At 39.3% G+C, this 26,601-nt stretch overlaps 1 protein-coding gene across 1 annotated transcript in view; it reads left to right on the top strand.

Moving 5' to 3' along the window:
• Ubr3 (ubiquitin protein ligase E3 component n-recognin 3) overlaps nt 1–26,601 on the top strand; it is a gene marked incomplete at its 5' end in the record, with an annotated part of 256,366 nt that overhangs the window by 167,092 nt on the left and 62,673 nt on the right. The window contains 3 exon segments of the mRNA XM_045148373.1: nt 1,003–1,463; nt 11,140–11,228; nt 26,127–26,276. Coding sequence (XP_045004308.1) covers nt 1,003–1,463; nt 11,140–11,228; nt 26,127–26,276 — 700 coding nt within the window.

Here is a 26,601-nt window from a genome sequence, read left to right as displayed (position 1 = left end):
CAAAAAAAAAAGAAAATGGAAATAAAACACTTATTAATTTTTTTTTGGTTCATTGAACAAAAAAAAAGAAAATGGAAATAAAACACTTATTAATTTTTTTTTGGTTCATTGAACAAAAAAAAAAGAAAATGGAAATAAAACACTTATTAATTTTTTTTTGGTTCATTTATTTATTTATTTATTTGAGAGCGACAGACATAGAGAGAAAGACAGATAGAGGGAGAGAGAGAGAATGGGCGCGCCAGGGCTTCCAGCCTCTGCAAACGAACTCCAGACGCGTGCGCCCCCTTGTGCATCTGGCTAACGTGGGACCTGGGGAACCGAGCCTCGAACCGGGGTCCTTAGGCTTCACAGGCAAGCGCTTAACCGCTAAGCCATCTCTCCAGCCCACTTATTAATTTTTTTTAATTTTTGGTTTCTTTGAGGTAGGGTCTCACTCTGGTCTAGGCTGACCTGGAATTAACTATGTAGTCTCTGGGTGGCCTCAAACTCATGGTGATCCTCCTCTCTCTGCCTCCCTAGTGCTGGGATTGAAGGTGTGCATGGCCATGCCTGACCACTTTTTTTTTTTTTTTAACTGAAAGTTCATCAGACTTCCAAAAGTTAGTGAAGAACATAGGTAGTTTTCTTGATGAACAGTGGCGCTTGCTTTGGGAGCACATTTACTAAAATTGATGAATAGTGAATAGAATAACTTTGCCTTCTTTAAGGAGAAATTTCGTATATGATTTCTCTCCAATATGGCTGTAGATCTGTGGGAGCTTTGTTTTCTATGGTAGATAGGCTCAGGAGATCTCCAAAGAGATGATAGTACTGGTAATCTTTCCTCATTGCTGTTTCCAGATGGAGTAGTACAAACCACTGATAAGAAAAGAGACAGGTGTATTTACAGAGCAAACCTCCTGAATAGATCTTTGGATGAAACGTGAACATTCCCTTTGGAAGAGTTGCTATTGAATAATTTCTTGATTTTTCCCCCCCTCTCTCGTTTTTTACCGGTAGAATTCTGGAACAGCTCAAGTCTTCAGTTTAGTAGCAGAGCGTAGAAAGAAATTTCAAGAGATCATCAATCGAAGTAGCAGTGAAGCAAATCAGGTGGTTCGTCCAAAAACTTCAAGTAAATGGTCAGCTCCTGGTTCAGCTCCCCAGTTAACAACAGCCATTTTGGAAATTAAAGAAAGCATATTATCTTTGCTAATTAAACTTCACCACAAACTCTCAGGAAAACAAAATTCCTTCTATCCTCCTTGGCTTGATGACATAGAAGTTTTAATCCAGCCAGAAATCCCCAAATACAATCATGGAGATGGCATAACTGCAGTAGAAAGAATCTTGTTAAAAGCTGCATTGCAAAGCAGAATGAACAAACGTATCATTGAAGAGATATGTAGAAAAGTGACCCCTCCTGTGCCACCCAAAAAAATCACTTCAGCAGAGAAGAAAACTCTGGACAAGGAAGAAAGGTAACTTCTATGTTAAAAGTTTAGATATTCATGTTCCAGTTGAAGATTTGACTTGATTTTCTTCTTTTTGGTTATCCAGGCTAATTTCCTGGATGTTTTAGAACCAACAACTATAGCTGTATGTAGCCAGTGTTTATTTGTGCAGTATACTGAGTTGCTTGGGGGTGAGACGATAAAGTGTTACCAAACTTTGTAGGCATTGTCAGAAAAATTGCTGTTATTGTTATTGTTACCGTTATAGGGATCTAAGAATTATTATTTTAAAAGTCGTCAACTTTAAGTGAATATAAAAATTGGAAGTATTTAGATATTAAAATAAAAATCCAATTCAATTCTTTTTCGTACATTATTAACATTATTATTGTTTTGCTTTGTTTTTCAAGGTAGGGTCTCACTCTAGCTCAAGCTGACCTGGAACTCACTCTCTAGTTCCAGATTGGCCTCAAACTCACTCTGTCTCCCGAGTGCTGAGGTTAAAGGCATACACCACCATGCTTGGCCATACTTTGTTATTTGTATCGATATATGGCTGATGATTATCTAAATTTTTTTTTTTGAAAAACACCCTAGCAAGCTTCTAGCTTTGAGTTTTACATTGCTTCTAAGTTGTTAAATCATGTATTTATTAAATTTCCTTCCTCAATTCTGACTTCTTTAACAAATATTTAGTTATTTATTTATATGAGAGAGAGAGAGAGAGAGAAAATGAATGGATGAATGAGAATATGGGTACACCAGGGCCTCCTGCCACTTGCAAACAAAGTCCATACTCATGTACCATATGTACATTTGGTTTTACCTGGGAATTTGACCCAGTTCATCAGGCTTTGTAAGCAGGTACCTGTAATTGCTAAGTTGCCTCTCCAGCCCCATTTTAAGTATATGGCTCTAAGCATATGTTGCTGAGCTGTGAACAGTGTATGGGTCTTAGCATATGTTGCTAAGAATTAGAGTTGTTTGTATTATTACAATGTAGTTTCCCAGAAACTTTGTTCCGTCTCCTAAATACCACAAGATGAGCCTTGAGAGATTCAGTGTTGTTGTCAAATTCTTGGGACAAGGCTACTGTTCATGAAGGTTAATAAATCTAATGAATATATATAAGGCTAAAAGATGAAGAATATAAAATATTTTTTCTATATGAAACTCAAGTTTGCCATTGCTCAGTTCTCAGAGGTTAAAGTAATATGTATACATTTAATTTCTCTAAAACGAATTTATTTGCTTAGGCAATAGTTATTTGGTAGGAGGGCAAGTGTTAGAAGGATCTGATATAGATGTTGATAACAAGGAGAGGAGGAAATATATGAAATATTTTATAGGAGTTATTTTTTTTAAAAGCTTTTTCCCCGAGGTAGGGTCTCACTCTAGCCCAGGCTAACCTGGAATTCACTATGTAGTCTCAGGGTGGCCTTGAACTCATGGTGATCCTTCTACCTCTGTCTTTTGGGTGCTGGGATTAAAGGCATGTGCCACCGTGGCCTGGCTTTTAAAAGCTTTTTTATTCACAACTTCTATACATAAAGGCAATATGCCATAAATAGTTCTGATTTGGATAATGTTCCTGTTTAACTTAGTAATGGGATTCTCAAGGGGGCTAAGGGTCAGAAATAAAATTCTTCGGCTCAGTTCTAAACTTCACAAACTTTAAGGGGGACATCTGATTGAAGATGACTAGTCAGGTATAGGGTTTGTGCCTTAGGGGAAAAGTCTTAAAGCTACAGGTTGCTTTATTTATGTTTTCAAGTTAAGTAAAGTTTTATTCTTAGAAAGTAAAACCCAAGGCTCCCAAGCTGGGAGAGACCCCTAGTGGGTAACCCTACAGGATTCTTTATATGGATAATAGTGGAAGCCTGTATATACACCTGTGTGTATAGTAAGCAGATGAGAAATTAAACATAGAACTGGCACACAGTGGTCTGAAAAGGGATACTGGAATGGAGGGGGTTGAAACTGGAACAAGGCGATCTGTAGAGAAGACATAGTAGAACAAGGCCAAAAATGTCCAGGTTGTTCAGCGTCTTAAAGATTCAGGCAGTTTGATTTGCTAGTTAGGAGATCATCCTTTGATAACATTGAGAAGCCATTATAGTCACATACATGGTTGTACTTCATTTATGATGCAAATAAAAATTTATTACAGAAAATATGCATTAGAAATGTGTGTAAAAGCTAGCCACAAAAAAGTGGTATAAAGCTTCTGGGGTTCATTTATGGCATCAAGAGACCCTGGCTTGTTCATACATATGCACACACATGCATGTATGTACACATGCACAAATAAATAGATAATGAAATGTTTAGAGATGTATGTAAAGCCAGGCATGGTGGTACATGCTTTTAATCCCTGCACTCAGGAAGCAGAGGTAAGAGGATCACTGTGAGTTCAAGGCTAGTGTGAGACTACATAGTGAATTCCAGGTCAGCCTGGGCTAGAGCAAAACTCTACCTCGAAAAACCAAAAAAGAAAAGAAAAAGTATGTAAAAATCTAGAGTAAAACTTTAGAAGCATCTAGATGACAGTTGATTAGTTTTTAGTAACCTCCTAGAATTAAATGTACCTGCTGATCAAAGTGAAAGGTTGAAAATGAGATACGAATTATTTTTGTTGGAGCTTCCGGTCAAGATGGTATCTGCCTAACCACGAGATAGATGCAGATCTTAAGGAGAGAACCATCTCATCATATCTCAAAAGGGCCCCAGCTGAAACTAAGAATAGTTGGGGAAACATGAAAGAGTGCTGTTTTCTTGGCTAACTAGGAACCGGCACAACGGTGAAGGAGATAGACACAGAGAACAATCAACCCTTACCAAACCAGATATCCAGGGACACAGAGGCACCCAAGATCTCAAAAGGGAAGCAGACCTAATATGAACCCAGCGTGGCTCAGGGAAATTTGCAGAAGAGGGGGCGGAAAGACTGTCAGAGCCACACATTTGGTCATGATACACAGAGACATTTCCTCCTACCCAAAACTAAAGGCTAACCCCGCAATGTATGATCCCTATACCCCAACAAGGAGGGTCCCTGTAGAGGAAGGAGAACAGGGAAGAGGCTAACAGTGGTACCAACTTGACTGTATTCACTGAGCACAAAAATTTAAAAAAAAGATTTTTTATTATTTTTTTCTAAATCAATGGTCTTGCCTTCTGATTATATAATAGTGCCCCCACCCCCTTTTAGTCCAGGCTGACATGGAATTCATTGCGTAGTTGCAGGGTGGCCTTGAACTCCCAGCAATCCTGCCTCTGCCTCCTGAGTGCTGGGATTAAAGTCATGTGCTACCATGCCTGATGTAATAGTGCTTTAAAAAAAAAGGTGAGGAGGAGAGGTAAACATTTAGAATCAAGGTTTATTGGCAAAAGGTATTTTATAATTGTTGCTAAGAATAGATGTGGACATAGAAGTCATAGTTTAGATGCTATTTTTACAAAGATCCTAGTGCTCTAAATAATAACCTAAAATTTTATAGAATTTCCTCATGGTAGGTTTTATTTCTTTCAGCAGTGATGATATTGTCAAGCACTTGAAACTAATTCTGTAACAGACAGTTGAGGATTAAGATGAATGTGAACTTGCTGTACATTTCACTAACCTGTTCCCTATTTTGGATTAAGTTTCACAATAAAGATAGAATAGTTCATAAACAATTAATGATGATTCATTTCCATGTATCTTACCTGTAGAAAACTTGGCATCGCTTTCATAAGAGATTAACTCATTAGAAAAGATACCAAACAGAAGTCTTAGATGGTTTTAATAATTTACAACTTTGGTATCCTCAACCTCCAAGATAATAATAGTGGAAAATTACTGACTCTACTAGAACTTGTTTGTATTTTGTTAATGGCTCCTGTTTACATTTATGCCCAATTTAATAAAAGAATAATGTGGGCCAAGAAGAAAGTTACAATGACCTTCTATTTCTGGTTATGTAGCTGGTAGAGAAATACATTTGAATTCTAGTGTCAAGCAGTTGCATTTGAAATTTCCTATGTATAATGTATAGATTTGGTATTTGAAATATTCTTTTGTGGGCATATTTATTCTGAATGTAAATGTACATATTTATATATTTTATTTATTTGACAGAGAAAGAGGGAGAGGGAGAGAGAGAGAGAATGGGCATGCCAGGGCCCCCAGCCACTGCAAACAAACTCCAGATGCATGCATCTGGCTAACGTGGGTCCTGGGGACTTGAATCTGGTCCTTTGGCTTTGCAGGCAAATGCCTTAACCGCTAAGCCATCCCTCCAGCTTTAAATGTACATATTTAGAGGTGAATGGTAAAGTGGGATTAATTAAAGAAGCATATCAAAACCTAACAATTGATCAAACAGTGGCATAGGAGACCACACATGTATTCTGTAAATATTTTTGTCCTTCAAAACATTCTTGGCAATCTCTTTGGGTGCTTTGAACATCTATAGCATATCTTGTTTATATCTTTTCCCTCCTTTCCTCTATCTTTTCTCACCCCCCCCCCTTCTTCTTTTTCTCCTTGAAGTAGGGTCTTACACTAGCCCAGGCTAATCTGGAACTTACTCTGTAGTCCCAGGCTGGCCTTAAGTTCACAGTGATCCTCCTACCTCGGCCCCCTAAGTGCTGAGATTAAAAATACGCACTACCACACTTGCTGTTTTTTCTTTTTTTAAAAATTATTTATTAGAGAAAGAAAGAAAGATGGACAGAGAGAGAGAGAAAGAAAGAAAATGGGCATACCAAGTCTTCTAGCTACTGCAGATGTACTCCAGACACGTGCCCCCTTGTGCATCTGGCTTATGTGGGTCCTGGGGAATTGAACCTGGCTTCTTAGGCTTCACAGGCAAGCACCTTAACCACTATACCACCTCTCAAGCCCTATATTGTTCCTTTTTGATAAGTATTTGTTCTTTGAAGATGACATGAAAGTTTTTATGAACTTTTTATTTAAACTTTAAAAATTTTTTATTTATTTGAGAGAGGGAATGAGGCAGAGAGAGAGAGACAACGATAATGGGTGCACCAAGGCTTCCAGCCACTGCAAAGAATTCCAGATGTATGTACCAACTTGTGCATCTGGCTTTCTGGGGAGCTGAACCAAGGTCCTTTGGCTTTGTGTAGGCATGTGCCTTAACTGCTAAGCCATCTCTCTAGCCCTGAACTTTTTATTTTAAAATAACCTTAAATGGACAGAAAAGTTTTGGGGACAATACAGGAAAGTTGAAGATTTCAGAGTAAGTTGCTGGCATAGTACCCTTCACTCTGGAAAAGTTTAGCATATATATTCTAGAAATAAAGACTTTTCCATATATAACAACAATAAAACTATCAAAACCTTAGTTTTGATGTTGTTCAAATGATATTTCTTAGAACAAAAAGGTCTAGTCTGTATTTCTCATTGCATTTACCTGTCATAGCTTTTTGTTCTCTTTCAATATAGAATAGTTTTCTTAGACTTTCTATTGTTTCATGAATTTAGAACCTTTCAGGATTGCAGGACAATAGTTGATTGTGGGTTGGCCCTCAATTTGGGCTTTTCTGCTGCCCCTTTCTGTTTACATTTACAGTTTGTTCCTCTGACAAGACTGTTGAGATGTTGCATCCATTTCTTTGATTAGTGATGTTTACATTTGATCACTTGATTAAGGAGTTATCTGCCAGACTTCTTCACTGTCAAACTGCCCTTTTCTAGAATTTGTAGAGAGATACTTTGAGACTCTCTAATATCCCATTTCTTATTGTCTTCCATATGCTATTAATAGTAGTTACTTTTCCTTTTTAAATAATTATTTTTAAAATATTTTATTTATTCATTTATTTGAGAGAGAGGGAGAGAGAGAAAATGGGCATGCCAGTGCAAAGGAACTCCAGATGCATGCATCACCTTGTACATCTGTGCTTACTTGGGTCCTGGGGAATTGAGCCTGGGTCCTTAGGCTTCACAGGCAAGTGTTACTGCTAAGCCATCTCTCTAGCCCTAGTTACTTTTCTCAGTGCTGTGACCATATACTCTGACAGAAACAACTTAAGCAAGACAGGGTTTGTTTGGGCTTATAGTTTGGAGTTACAGTCCATCATGATGATCAGTGTCATGGGAGCAGGAGCCAGAAGCAGCTGTGCCCCACAGTCCAGAAGCAGAGAAGAACCAGTCCTGGCCAGCTGATTTTACCTTCTTCAAACAGATCAGGACTCCATGGAATAGCACTGCCCATAGTTATGGTGGGCATTCTCACCCCAGTTAACCTAATCTAGAAATTCACTTTACAGACAAGCTTTCATTGTGATTTTAAATCTCATCAAGTTGACAAGATTGACCCTTCCACTATATTCATTTATTTGTTTTAGTTATGGACTTGATACCCAAATTGTTTCAGGTTTAGTCTCTGAGAGCTCCTTAAAACTGGCTTCCATGTCCTTTCTGATCTATCATTATCACTCTTGAACACACTCTTATTTTGGGTCAATAAAATTTTCCAGTTCCATCTTGTACTTAGCCATTATCCATAGAGTACTTGTTGCTTTTAGTAGAGAACCAAATCCTATGTTTATTCTAATGAAGTATAGCTTTTTTCAGGTCCTCCTAGTGGACAGACGTGAGGAAAATTATGCGTGCACGTGTGTGTATCTTTTTTGAGGGGTTTTCAAGGTAGGGTTTCACTCTAGCCCAGAGTGACCTGGAATTCGCTATGTAGTCTCAAGGTGGCCTTGAACTCTCAGCAGTCCTCCTACCTCTGCCTCCCAAGTGCTGAGATTAAAGGTGTGTGCCACTATGCCTGGCGTGCGTGCGTGCGTGCGTGTGTGTGTGTGTGTGTGTGTGTGTGTGTGTAAGTGTTATTCTTATATCTACCTGTATTCATTAACAATTTTTATTATTTTATTATTATACTTCTAATTTGATACCATACAAGTCATTCTTATTTTCTCACTTTACATGTTTCTTTTTTTTTAAATTATTTATTTATTTATTTATTTGAGAGCGACAGACACAGAGAGAAAGACAGGTAGAGGGAGAGAGAGAGAATGGGCGCGCCAGGGCCTCCAGCCACTGCAAACGAACTCCAGACGCGTGCGCCCCCTTGTGCATCTGGCTAACGTGGGACCTGGGGAACCAAGCCTCGAACCAGGGTCCTTAGGCTTCACAGGCACGCGCTTAACTGCTAAGCCATCTCTCCAGCCCAACTTTACATATTTCTTATGAGGGTGAGAGAATTGATGTGTCTGGGCCTCTAGCCACTGCAGTTGAACTCCAGACACGTATGCCACCTTGTACACGAGTCACCTTGTGCACATGTGTCACCTTGTGCTTCTGGCTTACATGATTTCTGAGGAGTAGAACCTGGGTCCTTAGCCTTTGCAAGCAAGCGCCTTAACTGCTAAACCATCTCTCCAGCCCCTCCCCCTTTACATACTTTTTTTTTTTAATTTTTATTAACATTTTCCATGATTATAAAATATATCCCATGGCAATTCCCTCCCTCCCCACCCCCACCCTTTACATACTTTTAACTCATTCTTTTTTAAAAATTTTTATTAGCATTTTCCATGATTATAAAAAAAATATCCCATGGTAATTCCCTCTCCCCCCCCCCACACTTTCCCCTTTGAAATTCCATTCTCCATCATATTACCTTCCCATCACAATCATTGTACTTACATATATACATTATCAACCTATTAAGTACCCTCTTAACTCATTCTTACAGTGAAAAATGTGGCACCTATATTCCTCAATATGGGTATTTTTAAAATCATTACCCTGTGCATAGCCTTTTATTATCATCATCATCATTATTATTTGCAGTCTTTCACCACACAAATGTCATCTTGTGCTAGGTTATTCATTTCTGGCAGCTGTATTCTTCTTTCTTGTCCAGGAAGGGAAGTAGGGATACATTTAATTATTTGAAATAATCACTGTCTTTGAGAATTACATTTGATGAATGAATGATCAACTTACATAAAATTTTGGTTCAGAAATAATGTGAAAGAGCTGTAGCTATAAGCAAGTTTTCTTTATTTTTCCTTTTTTTAAAATTTATTTTTATTTATTTATTAGAGAAAGAGAGAGAGGGAATGGGCACGCCAGGGCCTCTAGCCACTGAAAACAAACTCCAGATGCATGTGCCACTATGTGCATCTGGCTTACATGGGTTCTGGGGAGCTGAACCTAGGTCCTTAGGCTTCACAGGCACCTTAAAACATAAGCCATCTCTCCAGCCCCAAGCACGTTTACTTATGTGGGTCATAAATTATTTGTCTTTTGGTTTTTCAAGGTAGGGTCTCACTCTGGCCCAAGCCAACCTGAGATTAACTATGTAGTCACAGGGTGGCCTTGAACTCATGCAATCCTCCTACTGCTGCCTCCTGAGTACTGGGATTAGAGGTGTATGCCACCACGCCTGGTGGGTCATAAATTATTTATAAAGTAAGTGACATGGATGTTAGAACAGTTTTGGCAAAAATAAATAATGTTTTAAGTACCATAGTCCTTGTCTTTATAGTTGCTCCTGATTACCACCATTAATTTATAGGGTCAGGTATGAGAGTAATCTAAAAATGATTTGGTAGTATTTTTCTCTTCTAAATTCTACATGTTAGATCTTTATATCATTTTAGATTAATAGTAAAATACTTAAAAAAACCTATTTATTTACACATAGAGAGCAAGAGAGAGAGAAAGAGAATGGGTTTGCCAGGGCCTTTAGGCACTGCAAACAAACTCCAGATACAATGTGCCACTTTGTGCATCTGGTTTTATGGGGACACTGGGGAATTGAACTCAGATCTTAGGCTTTATGGGCAAGCGCCTTATCTGCTTAGCAATCTCTCCAGCCCATTAAAATACCTTTAAGGTTGCCAACAATTATTATCAAATCTGTCAGGGTTTTTTGTTTGTTTGGTTTTAAGGTAGTGTCTCACTCTAGTCCAGGCTGATCTGAAGTTTCACTTTGTAGTCCCAGACTGGCCTCAAAATCGAGCACAGTGACCCTCCTACCTTTGCCTCTTAAGTGTTGGGATTAAAGGTGTGTCACCACACCTGGTCAATCTTTCAGGTTATTTATGCAGACATACAGAAAGATACCCCCCCCACACACACATTATTGCCTTTTTTAAAAAGGATTTATTTTTATTTATTAGAGAGAGAGATGGAGTGAGAATGGGTACACCAGGGCTTCCAGCCACTGCAAACGTGCTCCAGACACAGGCGTCACCATTGTGCATCTAGCTGATGTGGGACCTGGAGAATCAAACCTGGATCCTTAGGCTTTGCAGGCCTTAACTGCTAAGCCATCTCTCTATCCCTTTGCCTTTTATAGCAACCAATTTACTGTCATTTGTGCCTGGGGTTAAATTGTTAGTCCTGAGCCGACAATGACTTCTTGTTCTTGCTGCCACCTGACATAGTCTTATAAAATTGTATTGCTGGAAATCCACATTTTTTTATTTACCTTAATTGTTAGTTCACACTTTAATGTAAATATTGGCTTTTATTTTACCAAAGAATTGGTGAGTTTGAAGCCTTTTGGAATCCACAGACTCCTTTCAAGGATGTTCAAGTCTAATATGAAATGTAATATGCGTTATAGAAAATCACTCCTTACTGTAGTAGGGGCTTTTCATATATACTCCTGAAAGACTGTAGATCAATCTTAAATACATCTTGTACTTAAAGCTTTATTTCTCCTTAATCTAGGCGACAAAAGGCTAGAGAGAGGCAGCAGAAATTGCTTGCAGAGTTTGCTTCACGACAGAAAAGCTTTATGGAAACTGCAATGGATGTTGGTAAGTCAAAATCTTGTACACGTACTCTTTTTTGGGGGGAAGGGTGTAGTCATTGGTTGCTTTGCTCCCTAACTCAGTAATATGTTCAAGTCTTCTCTGTTAGTTCTAATTCAGTATTTCTGAACTTTGGCTGCACATTAGAACCATTCTAGCTCCTTTACTATTCATGCTTCCATTTTACCATGGACGTGCTATAAAGAATTTTTGGGGATGGGGCTCAGGCTTGGTGTTCTTTCGAAAGTTCCCAGCTGATTGTAATGTCCAGCCAACCAAAGTTGAAAATCAATGCTCTTTAATTCTTTTTTTTTTTTTTTTTTTTTAATCTTGGGGGAGAGAGGAAAAGCCATTAACAATCTGTAGTGAAGTGTTTATCCACCAAATCTTATTGGATATTCAGTTAGTTCTTTAAATATTATGCTACAATAAATAATACTGCAGTAAAAAGGCAATCTAATTTTCTAAAACTTGGATATCACTATACCTATGCTTTAATAGCCTCTAAGTAAGGATTAATGTTTGTTAGCTAGGAAAGCATATGCATACATTTACAGGGATAGGAATCTGATATTAACTCAGATATTTTTAATGTGTTGCCAGTTAAAAATACAAATAGTGGGCTGGAGAGATGGCTTAGCGGTTAAGCGCTTGCCTGTGAAGCCTAAGGACTCCGGTTCCAGGCTCGGTTCCCCAGGTCCCACGTTAGCCAGATGCACAAGGGGGCACACGCGTCTGGAGTTCGTTTGCAGAGGCTGGAAGCCCTGGCGCGCCCATTCTCTCTCTCTCCCTCTATCTGTCTTTCTCTCTGTGTCTCTCGCTCTCAAATAAATAAATAAATAATTTAAAAAAATACAAATAGTTCTTGGGCTAATGAAAATTTCTAACTTGGGAATTTGTTACTTGTATCAGTTACTTTCTCATTGCTGGAACCAAATGTCTGACCAGAAACTTAAGAATGGAAGGGTTTCTTTCAGTTTATAGTTTGAGGTTACAGTCCGTCATATGGAAAGGCATGGAGGCAGGAAACATGAAGCAGAGCTGTTCACATTGCATCCACACTCAGAAACTAGAGAGTGATGAATGCTGGTGTTCAACTATTTTTCTCCTTTTTACCCAGTCTTAAGACCCAAGCCCCTGGAATGATGCCACCCACAATTAAGGTGGTTCTTTCCAGCTCAATCAACCTAATCAAGATAATGTCTCATAGGCATACCCAGAGGCCTGTCTTCTCACGTGATTCTAGGTCCTGTCATGTTGACTATCAGTATAAACCATCCCAACATCTTTATTGGTTAATTATTAGTCTTCTGTAAAGTTTTATGTTTAATAAAATTGAGATAGAAAATGTTTTGATGACTTATGAATGAAAGATGCTATTACCTTATAGTTAATACTACCTATCTATTTGAAAAATAGTTATATTAATTAACTTTTTTCAAACATAATCACATGTGCCCCCTGTTTAGGATAGCTGACCTAAAAGTAGAGTTTGTGTTTAAAAGCTTTAGTTCCAGTAGGGGAGAGAAGGTAAAAGAGTCCTGATATGATGTTCTGAGGAGATGGCACCAGTTGTTTGGTAAGCAAAATTTAGGTATGTGTTCAATCAGGGAGGGAGAGAGAAATATTAAGAAAATTTCTCAGAAGTATATTGGACAATAGTAAATGCTCTCTCTCCAGTACCACCACAACAGCTGTAGTATAATAGCTAGGTTCACTACTCAGGACCTGTTGTAGGAGATACTTTGTGATAGCTGGCTACCAAATATTCTCTACTCTGTAAAGTTTATTCTGTTAGTACTATTTTTATATTGAAGTAAAGTTTACATGTAATAAAATACATACATCTAGTACATGGAGTGTCTAGCCTTTTGACATTGTGACATGACCTTCCCATCTAAAAATACGTTGGGCCCTATTCATGGCTGTCCTGGGATGCATGTGGCCTGCAGGGTGAACATGCTTGATAAAGTATGTAGTGAAGTTCCCCGCCCCGTAAGGTGGGGGTCTCACTTTAGCCCAGGCTGACCTGGAACTTACTCTGTGTTCCAGGCTGATCTCAAACTCAATGATCCTCCTACCTCTGCCTCCCGAGTGCTGGAATTAAAGGCATATACCACCACACCCAGCCTGTAGTGAGTTTTGATAAGTGTATCAACTCATGTGAGACTTTTAATCATAATATAGAATGTTCCTATCTTTCCAAAAAGCTCTCTTGTCTCATTTTCTGATATGAGCCCACTTAAACACATGGAGGACCTTGAGGTTCACTCATTTCCTAGTGAAATGGGAGAATTAGGACCAAAGTAAATCAGTTCACGTATGAACTTGAAGATTATGTATTATAAAATGATGTATTATATAGATAAGCCCATTCTTTTTATCCTACACCCTCTCTTCTTTTTTGTTTTCTGAGTCTTACATAGTTCAGAGTAGCCTCAAACTTTCTATGTAGTTGAGGTTGGCCTTAAGCTTCTGATTCTTCTGCCTTCATCTCCAAAGTGTTGATATTGCAGGCATATATTACCATACCTTGCTCCTAGCAACTCTTTTATGTTCAAGCTGTAGTAAATTCTAAGTTTTCCAAGTAGCACATATATTCCAGTAACATGTTACAAATAAAATTTTATTCATAAGAAAGCTTTTTTGTGGCTATTGTTATAGAAATAGTTGTTTTAATGGTTTATTATTGGAGCCAGTGCATGCATGTCTTACAGTTAGAGAAATATAGCACACAATATTATCATAAACAGTCATTTTATACTGTATGACAACACAACCAGCTAAGTTTATGAAGATGATCTAATCCAGTATTCATTTAAAATTTAAAACAATACACACAAAAACTTATTCAGAATAGATCACAGACTTCCATATATAGTAAAAAATATTACTAATTGTCCATGAGAACATATAGGAGAGATCTGTGTGACTTGATTTGGTAGTGAGTTTTCAGGCTGACCTTTAGTTCCTTATCTCCTACCTCTGCCTCTTCAGGAATTTCCTGCCAGCGTGCATTACCACAACTGGTTGTGATGAGTTTTTAGATGTAACATCAAATGCGTGATTGAAAGAGGAAAATGGCTTAGTTGGACTTCATGAAGAGTAAGCTCTAACACACTGTTAAGAGGCTCACAAGATAACTCATGCATTGAGAGAACAATATTTGCAAAACACACATCTGGCGAAGGACTGGTATCTAAAATATATAATGAGTTCAACAATAAGGAAACAACCCAATTAACATATGGGCAAAAGAACTAAACAGGACTTTCCAAAAATATGAATGAAATAAGCATATCAAATATGGTCAGCGTTTGTTGTTAGGGATATATAAATTAAAACAGTGGGAACCCTCTGCACAGTTTGGCACAAATCTAAAAATCTGACATTCAGTTGTTTGTAGAACATAGATCAAAATTAATATGTTGTGAAGTCCATGGCAGTTGCTTCTTAGAAAAGAGGACTCTAGTTACGTGATTAATTTACAAATAGGTTATAAAGAGTATTATGTGTTCTTAAAAACTAAATTAAAATTTTGCACCAGCTTAAAAAATGTAGAAAATTCCTTCTGGTCAGGCATGGTGTCGCATGCCTTTAATACCAGTACTTGGCAGGCAGAGGTAGGAGGATCACCCTAATTTGAAGCTATCCTGAGATTATGTAGTGAATTCCAGGTTAGCCTGGGCTAGAGTGAGACCCTACCTTGAAAGAGAAAAGCAAAAAAAGAAAGAAAATTCTTTCTGCATACCTCTGGGCTACAGGCCACACTTTATCCGGTGCTAATGGTGTTTTGCTATTGACTATTATTCCCCAGGGACAGCTTAATGATTTGAACAAAAGTTCCATCTCACATTCGTGGAGGGTATAATCTCTGTCTCATTTACCCATTCTTTCTTCAACTTATCCACAAAACCTCATAAATATGAAAGCAAAACATGCAACAGCAAGAATTTTAATTGTTTTACAAATACTTATTTTACCTCAGTCTAATGAAGTTATAAGTATAAAAGTTAAAAGTACAGGCAAAGGCTATTGGTAAATAAATCTGTGGTAGAAGACTTTTAAGTAATTTTAACCAATGTTAAAAAAATTTGTAACAATGTAAACTCATAAAGTAGAACTCAGATGTTCATAAATGTTTAGGCTTCTACACAGATGCATATATTGTAAGCTCACTTTAAATATTAGGTTTCAGAGCCGGGCGTGATGGCACACCCCTTTAATCCCAGCATTCGGGAGGCAGAGGTAGGAGGATCGCTGAGAGTTCGAGGCCGCCCTGAGACATAGTGAATTCCAGGTCAGCCTGAGCCAGAGTGAGACCCTACCTCGAAAAACCAAAAAAATAAATAAATAAATAAAAATAAATAATAAACATTAGGTTTCATTATCTGTATATATATTTTTTTCTTTTCAAATTTTTTTATTAACAACTTCCATGATTATAAAAAATACCCCATGGTGATACCCTCCCTCCCCCACTTTCTCCTTTGAAACTCCATTCTCCATCATATCCCCTCCCCTTCTCAATCAGTCTCTTTTTTATTTTGATGTCATGATCTTTTCCTCCTCATATGATGGTCTTGAGTAGGTAGTGTCAGGCACTCTGAGGTCATGGATAGCCAGGCCATTTTGTGTCTGGAGGGAGCACGTTGTAAGGAGTCCTCACCTTCCTTTGGCTCTTATATTCTTTCTGCCACCTCTTCTGCAATGGACCCTGAGCCTTGGAAGATGTAATAGAGATATTTCAGTGCTGAGCACTCCTCTGTCACTTCTTCTCTGCATCATAGTGCCTTCTAAGTCATCCCAAGGTCACTGCCATCTGAAAAGAGAAGCTTCTCTAATCAAAAGTGAAAGTAGCATTAATATATGGATATGAACATTAAGAGAAATGCTTACTGGGCAGTTTGGTGAGCATAGGATATACATTTAGCCAGACAGCAGCAGACATTACACCCCTAGGGCTCATGACTACCCCTGTTGTAGGTTTTTAGTTTTAGGGATGTATTCCCTCCCATGGAACGGGTCTCCAGTCCAGTTAGAGGGCAGTTGGTTTCCACCATGACAGACGTGCCACTATTGCACCCGTTGACTCATTTGGCCTGGCTGGCCAAATATAAGGCTTGCAGTGTCTGCTGTTGAATATCTTCACTGATGATTTCTCTTTCTCCCATTGAACTGCATGCATAATGGCTTCTTCCAGCTTTCTGTCAGCTGGTCTACTTAGAGGTTATCATTATCTATAGTTTTCATCTGTGCATCCATCCCTTCTTCTCTTTCCCACTCCTCCTCCCCCACCTTTCCTTCCCTTTCTCCTCTTCTTTTCCTACCTTCTTTCTCCAGCTTTCTTGACAGGGTCTCACTGTGTGGCCCAAGCTGGTCTTAAGCTATTCAGCTTCTGCTTCAGCCTTCCCAGTGCTGGGATCACAGGCATGTGTCACCATGCACAGCTTTCAAAGTATTCAATTCTGTGTTGTAACTAACAAACAGTAGAATCATTAAATCACTTAGCAATTTCTGTATAACAAAACTTCCCAAATTTAGTGATTTAGGAACAACCTCTTGGTATTTCTCATAAGGCAGTAGATGGGCTAAATCTGCTAATTTGGACCAAAATTTTCTGCAGAAGGTTTACCTAATCTCATATGCGTCTATGATCTGCTGATTATTTAAATGGAGGCTGCCCTCAGCTGAGCTTGTGGGAACCCTTAACTCTTCTCAATGTTGTGTCACCTTTTCCAGCAAGGTAGCTTAGACTTAGTCTCATGGAGATGGCAGAGTTGAGAAAGAGTGAGAGCAACAGAAAAAGAAAATATGCAAGACCAGTTCAGCCTAGTTTTGGATAGGCACTCTATTTCTGTCACATTGCTGAAAAGTGTGGGAAAATAAACTTTTTTTTTTCCTCCTGGTTTGTGCTGGGCATCAAACCCAGGGCCTCATAAATGCTAAGCAATGCTCTATTACTGAGCTAGCCCCTAACCTCTATAATTTTATGAGAGGAGGAGTTGCAAAGTGACATTATGACTTCTTCCAGTAGTAGAGAATTACTACTGTAATTGGAGGAAGTAGAGAATTAGGGCCATTTTTCAGTCACTTTAACAGTGATTGTAAACAGAACTTTAGCAAAGTGAAATAGCAGTAAGAGGAATCATCTGCTTAATATAGATAGATTCTTTTAAAAATATATTCTGTTTTAAAAAATATTTTATTATTAACTTATTTGAGACAGGGAAAGAGGTAGAGTGAGTGGGGGGGGGGGAGGAGAGAGAGAATGGGCTTTCCAGGGCTTCCAGCCACTGCAAACGAACTCTAAATGCATATACCACCTTGCGCATTTGGCTTACATGGGTACTGGGGAATAGAACCAAAGTCCTTTGGCTTTGCAGGCAAGCGCCTTAACCACTAAGCCATTTCTCCAGCCAGATTCTTTTTTCTATTTGTACAAAACCACACAAAGTAACTATTGTCGAGGTAGTTATCCTTTTTGCTTTTGTTATAGTAGCATCAATTATGGTAACTTTAAATAGGAACTTTTGCTCTAAAGGATATTAGTTTTACCCAGGAACACAAAATTTTAATTGTACTGAAAAGTAGAGTTACTTAGCAATAAGAACGTTTTCATTATGAGTCCTCTTGGGTTTATCTTTGTTGCAATCTCAGTTTCACATCTGCATTCATGCACTCAGTTTAGTAGATTGTAGATCATTATAATTTCTGTTGAACCATTTTATAAAAGTACATAATCTTTACATTTTGGTGAGGAGGGATGTAGAAAATGCAGATATTGATGTGTATATGTAGGTGACAGAATTAAGTATTTTTATTATACTCATTACAGACTGTACTCAGTTATTCATTCAGAGTAGGGCTCATTGAACTTTTACAAACAATATAACTGCATATTCAGCATGCTCTGTATCCTCTTGTGTGTGTGTGTGTGTGTGTCTTCTTCTCTCCCTGGCCACCTTAGTTCGAAACAATGTCTCTCACTAAACATTGAGCTCACTGATGTGGCAGCACAGACTAATATAGCCAGGCCTGTTTCCACCTTCCCACCACTGGGATAATAGGCACGGGCCACCAGTCCTGGCATTTTATATGGGTAATAAGGATCTGGACTCAGGTCTTCATACTTTCATTACAAGTACATTACCCACTAAGGTATCTTCTTACTCTCTAATAAACCCTTTAATGTTCTCTTTCTTTTTACTACTTATTCAAAGAGTAACAGCTATTCCTTTAAAAAATTTTTTTGGTTATTTTTAGTTATTTATTTGAGAGAGAGAGAAAGAGAGAGAGAAAATGGGCACACCAAGACCTCCAGCCACTGCAAATGAACTCTAGACATGTGCCCCCTTGTGCATCTGGCTTACATGGGAATCGAGCCTCGAACTGGGGTTCTTAGTCTTCACAGGCAAGCACTTAATTGCTAAGCCATATCTCCAGCTATTCCTTTTTTAAAAAATTAGACAATTTCATAAATGTACATATGCTGAACATACTCACCCTGTTATCCTTTCTCGGCCCTCCCACTGAACCCCTTCCTCTTCCCAGCTAACCCCCTTTTTCATGTTTTCTTTTTGGTATATCCACTGAATTTAATTAGAGTTGTTTGCATGAGGAAAGGCTGAAGGTTATTTACTGGAGCATGGGCAACTTACCAATATATATACCGCAAAGAAAATGTCTCCCCTTCTCAGGAAAGGGTAGGACCTCATGAGCCCCTTCCTTATCCTGAATGTTGATGAGGCCTCATCTTGTTTGGGTCTTTACAAGTTCCCACAACGGCTGCATGTTCATGAGTGCATTGCTGTACCAAGTCTGGAAGACAGTGATCCATGGCAATCTTCCCCTTCTTCTGGCTTTTACATTCTTTCTGTTCCTTTCTCCACAAAGTGTTATCTGAGACTTGGAAGGGGTGATGTATAAATGCTGAGCTGAAATAGGGCTGAGCAGTCAATAGTCATTTACTCTTCAGCACATGAGTTTTTGCTGTAAGTCCCATCCATTGCAGAGAGAAACTTCATTGATGCAAGCTGAGAGCAGCATTGTGGGCATAAACATAAATTCTTAGAAGGCCCTTTGGTGTGAACATCATGTACATTTTGCAGAACAATAGTAGTAGCTTCCCCACTAGGGCCTATGACCTCTCTAGCCATGGGCTCTAATTCTGTCCTGTGGAGTAGGTCTTAAATCGAATCAGAATATGGTTGGTTGAGACCACAACAGTTACCTCATTATTACAGAGTAGCATGTCTAACCTGGCAGATTGGTATCAGGGTTTCCAACTTGAGTAAGACCATTGTTGACTTTATTCCTTAGTAGCCTACATACAACCTTCTAGAACTATGAAAGCCTATATAGTCTCAGGGTGGCCTTCCACTCATGGTGATCCCTCCTTACCGCTACTTCCCAAGTGCTGTGATTAAGCCTTGTGCTGCCATGGCCAGCTTGATTGATTGATTGATAGGTAGATAGATAGATAGATGGATAGATGGATAGGTTGGTTTTGGTTTTTTGAGGTAAGGTCTCGCTCTAGCTCAGGCTGACTTGGAGTTCACTATGTAGTCTCAGGGTGGCCTCAATGGCTGCAAACTCATGGTCATCCCCCTACCTCTGCCTCCTGAGTGCTGGGATTAAAGGTGTGTGCCACTATCACCTAGTTTGTTAAAATATATATTTTTTAAAAGTTTAAAATTTTTTATTTTTATTTATTTATTTGAGAGAGGAAAAGAGGCAGAACGAGTGAACGAGAGAGATAGGGAGAGGGAGGGAGAAGTGGGTATGCCAGGGCCCCCAGCCACTGCGAACGAACTCCAGGTGCATGTGCCACCTTGTGCATCTGGCTATGTGGGTCCTTTAGCTTTGCAGGCAAGCACCTTAATTGCTAAGCCATCTCTCCAGCCCTAAAAATTTATGTTGAGAGAGAGAGTTTGGGCATGGTAGGGCCTGTTGCTACTGCAAACACCTCCAGATACATGTGCTGCTTTGTGCATATGGCTTTATGTGTGTACTGGGGAATTGAACCCAGGCTGTTAGGCTTTGCAAGAAAGCTTTAATGGCTGAGTCATTTCTCCAGCCCTCTGAGAGAAGCTTCTAATTCAGTTCCATCTTGATTTCTCTGCTTTGCAACCAAAGTGTGTCATGTGTTCAGGAACAGGGTCATTTGGTTCTGGTGAGCAACTAAGAGCAGTGGTAACAGCCTGTTTTTTGAGGGCTTTAGGGGCCACCCTGACCAACAAAACAGTAGCCAGTATTCTTACTTTTTTTTCTCAATTTTTATTAACATTGTCCATGATTATATAAAGTATCCCATGGTAATACCCTCCCTTTCCCCCCACTTTCCCCTTTGAAATTCTATTCTCCATCATATCCCCCTCCCCATCTCAACCAGTCTCTCTTTGATTTTGATGTCATGGTCTTTTCCTCCTCTTATGATGGTCTTGTGTAGGTAGTGTCAGGCACTATGAAGTCATGGATATCCAGGCCATTTTATGTCTGGAGGGAGCACGTTGTAAAGAGTCCTATCCTTCCTTTGGCTCTTACATTCTTTCCGCCACCTCTTCCACATTAGACCCTGAGCCTTGGAAGGTGTGATCAAGATGTTACTCAGTACTCCAGTCACTTCTTTCCAGCACTGTGATACCTTCTGAGTCATCCCAAAGTCACTGCCATCTGAAAAGAGAAGATTCTCTACCCAAAGTGAGAGTAGTATTGATATAAGGGTATAAATATTAAGATAAGTGTTTATTGGGCAGTTTGCTAAGCATAGTATATACATTTTTCCAGACATCAGCAGATGTTACACTCCTAGGGCTCATGACTACCCCTGTTTTAGGTTTTCAGTATCAGGAATGTGTTTCCTCCCATGGAGCAGGCCTCCAGTCCAATTGGAGGGTAGTTAGTTCCCACCACGACAGGAGTGTCACTATTGCACCCGTTGGCTCATTTGGGCTGGCTGGCCAATTATAAGGCTTGCATTGCCCACTGTTGAGTATCTTCACTGGTGGTATCTCTTTCTCCCATTGAACTACATGTAGAATGGCTTCTTCCAGCTTTCTGTCAGCTGGTCTACATGGAGGAGGTTATCAGCTCAGTTCCAGCAGGATTTCTCAGTGGCCTTGCAGCCCAAGTATGTGAAGTCTTCAGCAATAGGGTCTTACCATCTATTCCTGTTGGGAAACCAAGGGCCTCAGCAATGGCCTATAATGTTTTAGGGCCATCAGGGACCTTCCTGGTCAACAACTCACTGGAGGTATCCCATCCCTGGCACTGAAAATTTTCTAACAACGATCTATGGCTCTTGAGTGTTCCATTGTCCGAAACTGGAGGATTCCATATGATTTATTTGCATCCTCTTAGATTTTTATTAGCCCTCCCTCCACCTTTCCTTTACTCAATCAGTTTTTTGTTTCTGGTCTTTATGTGACTATATACAATATGTATTTTCTTGTCCCTCATTTTATTTATTTCATTTTTATTTATGTATTTTTGGTTTTTCAAGGTAGGGTTTCACTGTAACTCAGGCTGACCTGAAATTCACTATGTAATCTCAGGGTGGCCTCGAACTCATGGTGATCCTTCTGCATGCTAGGATTAAAGGCATGTGGCACCACGCCTGTCTTGACCTTCATTTTAGTTCAGAATAGGGTGTTTTACATTTTTCCATATTTGTAGAGGTGAAAAGCAGTAATCACATTTAAACACAAGCATTTAACTTGGTCATAGGTTCTTTTTAAAATTTTTATTAAGATGTCAAAATTGGGCCTGGAATGATAAAATCAATAAATTACGTGCATGCGCGTGCGCACACACGCACACTTTGTTTGTTTGTTTTTGAGATAGTGCCTTCACATATATGTAGCCTAGAACCCATGAGGTACCTCCTGCCTCAGCCTCTCATACGCTGGGATTTCAGGCATATGCTACCACTTCTGTCTCCAATAATATTTTAATGCATTATAGAACATGAAAAGGCAGTGACCTTTCTCTTGTTTAAGGAAATAAACTATGGCCTTTTTCTTTCTTTTTTTGAGGTAGGGTCTCACTCTACCACAGGCTGTATACAATATGTATTTTCTTGACCCTCACTTTATTTTATTTGTTTTTTTGAGGTAGGGTCTCACTCTAGCTCAGGCTGACCTGGAATTCACTGTGTAGTCTTAGGGTGACCTTGAACTCATGGTGATCCTTCTAACTCTGCCTCCCAGGTGCCCGGCATCTAAATGTAATTTTACGTCAAATCTTAGTGACCTGTGGTGTTTTCTTTTGAAGTGTTCTTTTCATTTGGTCCATTTATTTACACAAATAACATACTTTCTGGCTTGATCTCTTCATGTATTATTTTCTTATTTCTTTGTTGACTTTTATTTCCATTAATACGAGGTATGTCCAGACATTTATTTAGATTATTATTGTCCCCTTTCCTCCTTATGACCTTTTTTGTTGTTGTTGTTTTGTTTTGTTTTTGAGGCAAGTACAACAGAATGTTTTACTTTTTTTATGAGAGGGAAAGGGAGAGAGAGAGGCACCTCCAGATGCAATGCACCACCTTGTGCACATGTGCCATCTCATGCTTTTGCATTACCTTCTGTGTCTGGCTTATGTGGGATCTGGAGAGTCAAACATGGGTCCTCAGGCTTCACAGGCAAGTGCCTTAACCACTAATCCAGCACCCCCACCCCCACCTTTCACCTGAGGTAGGATTTTACACTGACCCAGGCAGGCCTGGAATTCATTATGTAGTTTCAGGCTGTGATCCTTCTACCTCTGCTGGGATTAAAGGTATATGCTGCCGGGTGTGGTGTTGCACACCTTTTAATCCCAGCAATTGGGAGGCAGAGGTAGGAGGATTGCCTTGAGTTCAGGGCCATCCTGAGAGTACATAATGACTTCCAGGTCAGCCTGAGCTAGAGTGAGACCCTACCTCGTTTAAAAAAAAGGTGTGTGCTAACTTTAAAGGCCCAGTGTGATCTTTTTTTTCGCATGAGTACTTGTATGTGCTTACATGTTTGTGTGGGCACATACAAGTGCCTCTATGTGGAGACCAGAGATTGATATTGAATGTCTTCCTAAGCCACTCTCCACCTTATTCTTTAAGACAGGGTCTGTTGCTGAGCCTAGAGATCACCAATTTGTCTATATTAACTTCTCTGCCTCCAAGTGGTGAAATAATAGGCATATGCCACTACACCTGCCCTTTTGTGTGGTTTCTGGGCATCTGAACCCAAGTCCTTCTGTATGCATGGCAAGCACTTTAACCATTGAGCCATTTCTCCAGTTTCTTAGTTACTCCAATGAAATATGAGCTATGTTTATCTGTGAGTCTTCGTTAAAAATATCAAAACTTGGCCTGGAGAGATGGCTTAGCGGTTAAGGTAATTGCCTGTGAAGCCTAAAGACCCATGTTTGACTCTCCAGGACCCACGTAAACCAGATGCACGTGGTGACACAAGCGCGCAACATCACACATGTGCATAAGGTGGTGCATGTGTCTACGGTTTGATTTCAGTGGCTTGAGGCCCTGCTGTGCCACTTCTCTCGCACGCACACTTTCTCTCTCTCATAAAAATTTACAAAAAAATATCAAAACTACATATAATTTTACATACAAGAGTATACCTTCACCGTTTTTTTTTTTTTTTTTTTTGAGGTAGGGTCTCACTCTATCCCAGGTTGATCTGGAATTCACTATGTAGTCTCAGGGTAGCCTTGAACTCAGTGATCCTCCTACCTCTCTCTCTCCTAAGTGCTGCCATTAAAGGCATGCGTCAACATGCCTGGCTATACCTTCACTTATTTAAACATCTTACTGAACACTTCTGCTTCCCTGGTCTTCTAGTTTCCTCCATCTCTTTTTTACTATGGGTAGCCTAACTGACACTTACGAATTTAAGTTTTTATTTAGAAATTATGGTTATCCTCATATTTTATTTCTTGGTGCTAATGTCATATCACCAGAAGATTATTGTCATTTTATAATATTACTTTTATTTTTATTTTTTTTAAGTTTTAAATTATTTTATTGTTTTTTAATATATATTTTTCATTGACAACTTCTATACTTAGAGACAAGAAACCATAGTATTTCCCTCCCCTTCCCCACATTTCCCTTCATAACTCTACTCTCTGTCATAGCCCCTTCCTCTCTCCATTAGTCTCTCTTTTAATTTGATGTCATAATCTCTTTCTCCTATTATGAGGGTCTTTTATAGGTATTGCTAGGCACTGCAAGGTCTTGTATATTGAGGCCAAATTTTGTCTGGACAGTTGTATGTAAGGAGTGGTACTCTTCCTTTGGCCCTTAAATTCTTTCCACCACTTCTTCCACAATGGATCCTGAGCCTTGGAGGATGTGAGATATTTTACTGCTGGACACTATTTTTGCTTTATTAATACGTAATAAGGCGATCTGTAATTATTTCCACATATGAGCATATTGGTAACTATTATTTCTGAGGTATCACTAAAATTGAGAGTAAGGAAGCAGTCTTATTTATTTATCTGCAAGCAGAGACAGATAAGAGAGAAGAGAGACAGAGAGAATGGGTGTGACAGGGCCCCAGCCACTGCATACTAAGTCCAGATGCATACATTACTTTGTGCATCTAGCTTTACGTGGGTACTGGAGGATCAAACTCAGGTCATTAGGCCCTGAAAGCAAGCGCCTTAACTACTGAGTCACCGCTCCAACCCTCTTTTCCTCTTATCCTCTAGTATATATTTATATGTTACCTTTTTTTTTTTTTCCTTATTAGCTGCCATCTTGTGGTAAATTTCCTTTTTTTTTTTTTTTAAATTTTTTTTTAAATTTTTTATTTATTTATTTGAGAGTGACAGACACAGAGAGAAAGACAGATAGAGGGAGAGAGAGAGAATGGGCGCGCCAGGGCTTCCAGCCTCTGCAAACGAACTCCAGACGCGTGCGCCCTCTTGTGCATCTGGCTAACGTGGGACCTGGGGAGCCGAGCCTCGAACCGGGGTCCTTAGGCTTCACAGGCAAGCGCTTAACTGCTAAGCCATCTCTCCAGCCCGGTAAATTTCCTTTTTGAGGGGGTTCTTATGTTTATTACTTGTTGCCAAGACAAAATACCTGACCAGAAACAACTTAAGGAAGGAAGGAAAGGGTTTATTCAGACTTGCAGCTTGGAGGGACACATTCCATCATGGCAGAGAAGGAGCAGGAGACCACTGGTCACATTGCCACAGTCAGGAAGCAAAGGATGAACAGGAAGTGGGCCTCGTTATAAAACCACAAGGCCTGCCCCCTTGACCCACTTACTGTAGCAATGTTTCTACACCGCCTAGTGCTTCTACAACCTTCCACACAGTGCCACCAGCTGGGGACATTTGACATTCAAACTACAGCAGTGCCGCAGAGTAAATTAAACAGCCTTCTCCTTCTTTCCTTAAACTGTTATGTTAAAGTTTTTTTTCTGATAAAACTATTTTTGCTTCTGTGTTTATTGTGTCAGTTCTTACTGGTGTAACATCACAAGTATATTTAGCCATAGATTATTTAATGTCTTTGTATCTGTACTTTACCTTTTTTGTTTAACTCTTGCTGTTTTTTTTTTTCTGTTTGTTTGTTTTGTTTTGTTTTGTTTTTTTGAGGCAGGGTCTCACTCAAGCCCAGGCTGACCTGGAATTCCCTATGTAGTCTTGGAATGGCCTTGAACTCAGGGCAATCCTTCTACCTCTGCCTCTCAAGTGCTGGGATTAAAGTTGTGTACCACCACACCCAGCTTTTGTCTAACCTTTATTGAGTAAAATTTAACTTGAACAGTTTGAATAATATTGTGTACTTTATTGCTATTTAAGGGCAAAATTATTTGAAATAGATTTTTTTTTGCAATTTATTTGAAAGAGTCTTTTAAGAGTTATAAGTTTCTCCCATCTCCCCAGATTCTCCTGAAAATGACATACCTATGGAGATCACCACAGCAGAGCCACCAGTTTCTGAGGCTGTTTATGACTGTGTTATTTGTGGACAGAGTGGCCCTTCCTCTGAAGACCGACCTACAGGATTGGTTGTACTGTTACAAGCATCATCAGGTAAGGTCGGAGTAGATTTTAAGTAGGATTTTTAAAATTTTTATTAAGAGCATACGTTGTATGGTTATATCATGTGTTGGTGCCATCTTTTCCCTCTTCTTCGCCCCATTTCACTGGGGGCTCTCCTCATTGGGGTGGCTGGGATTCCCCTTGGGATTGTGGGCTATGCATTGTGGGACTTATTGGGGGAGGCATGCCTCTGGGCACCATGCCCAGATACTTAATAGGTTGATATTGTATATATGTAAGTACAATGATTGTAATGGGGAGGTAATATGATGGAGAATGGAATTTCAAAGGGGAAAGTGTGGGGGTGGGGAGGGAG

This window comes from Jaculus jaculus, chromosome 4, assembly GCF_020740685.1.
Source record: "Jaculus jaculus isolate mJacJac1 chromosome 4, mJacJac1.mat.Y.cur, whole genome shotgun sequence".
Classification (NCBI taxonomy): Eukaryota; Metazoa; Chordata; class Mammalia; order Rodentia; family Dipodidae; genus Jaculus; species Jaculus jaculus.
This window is presented reverse-complemented; position numbering and strand designations above follow the sequence as displayed.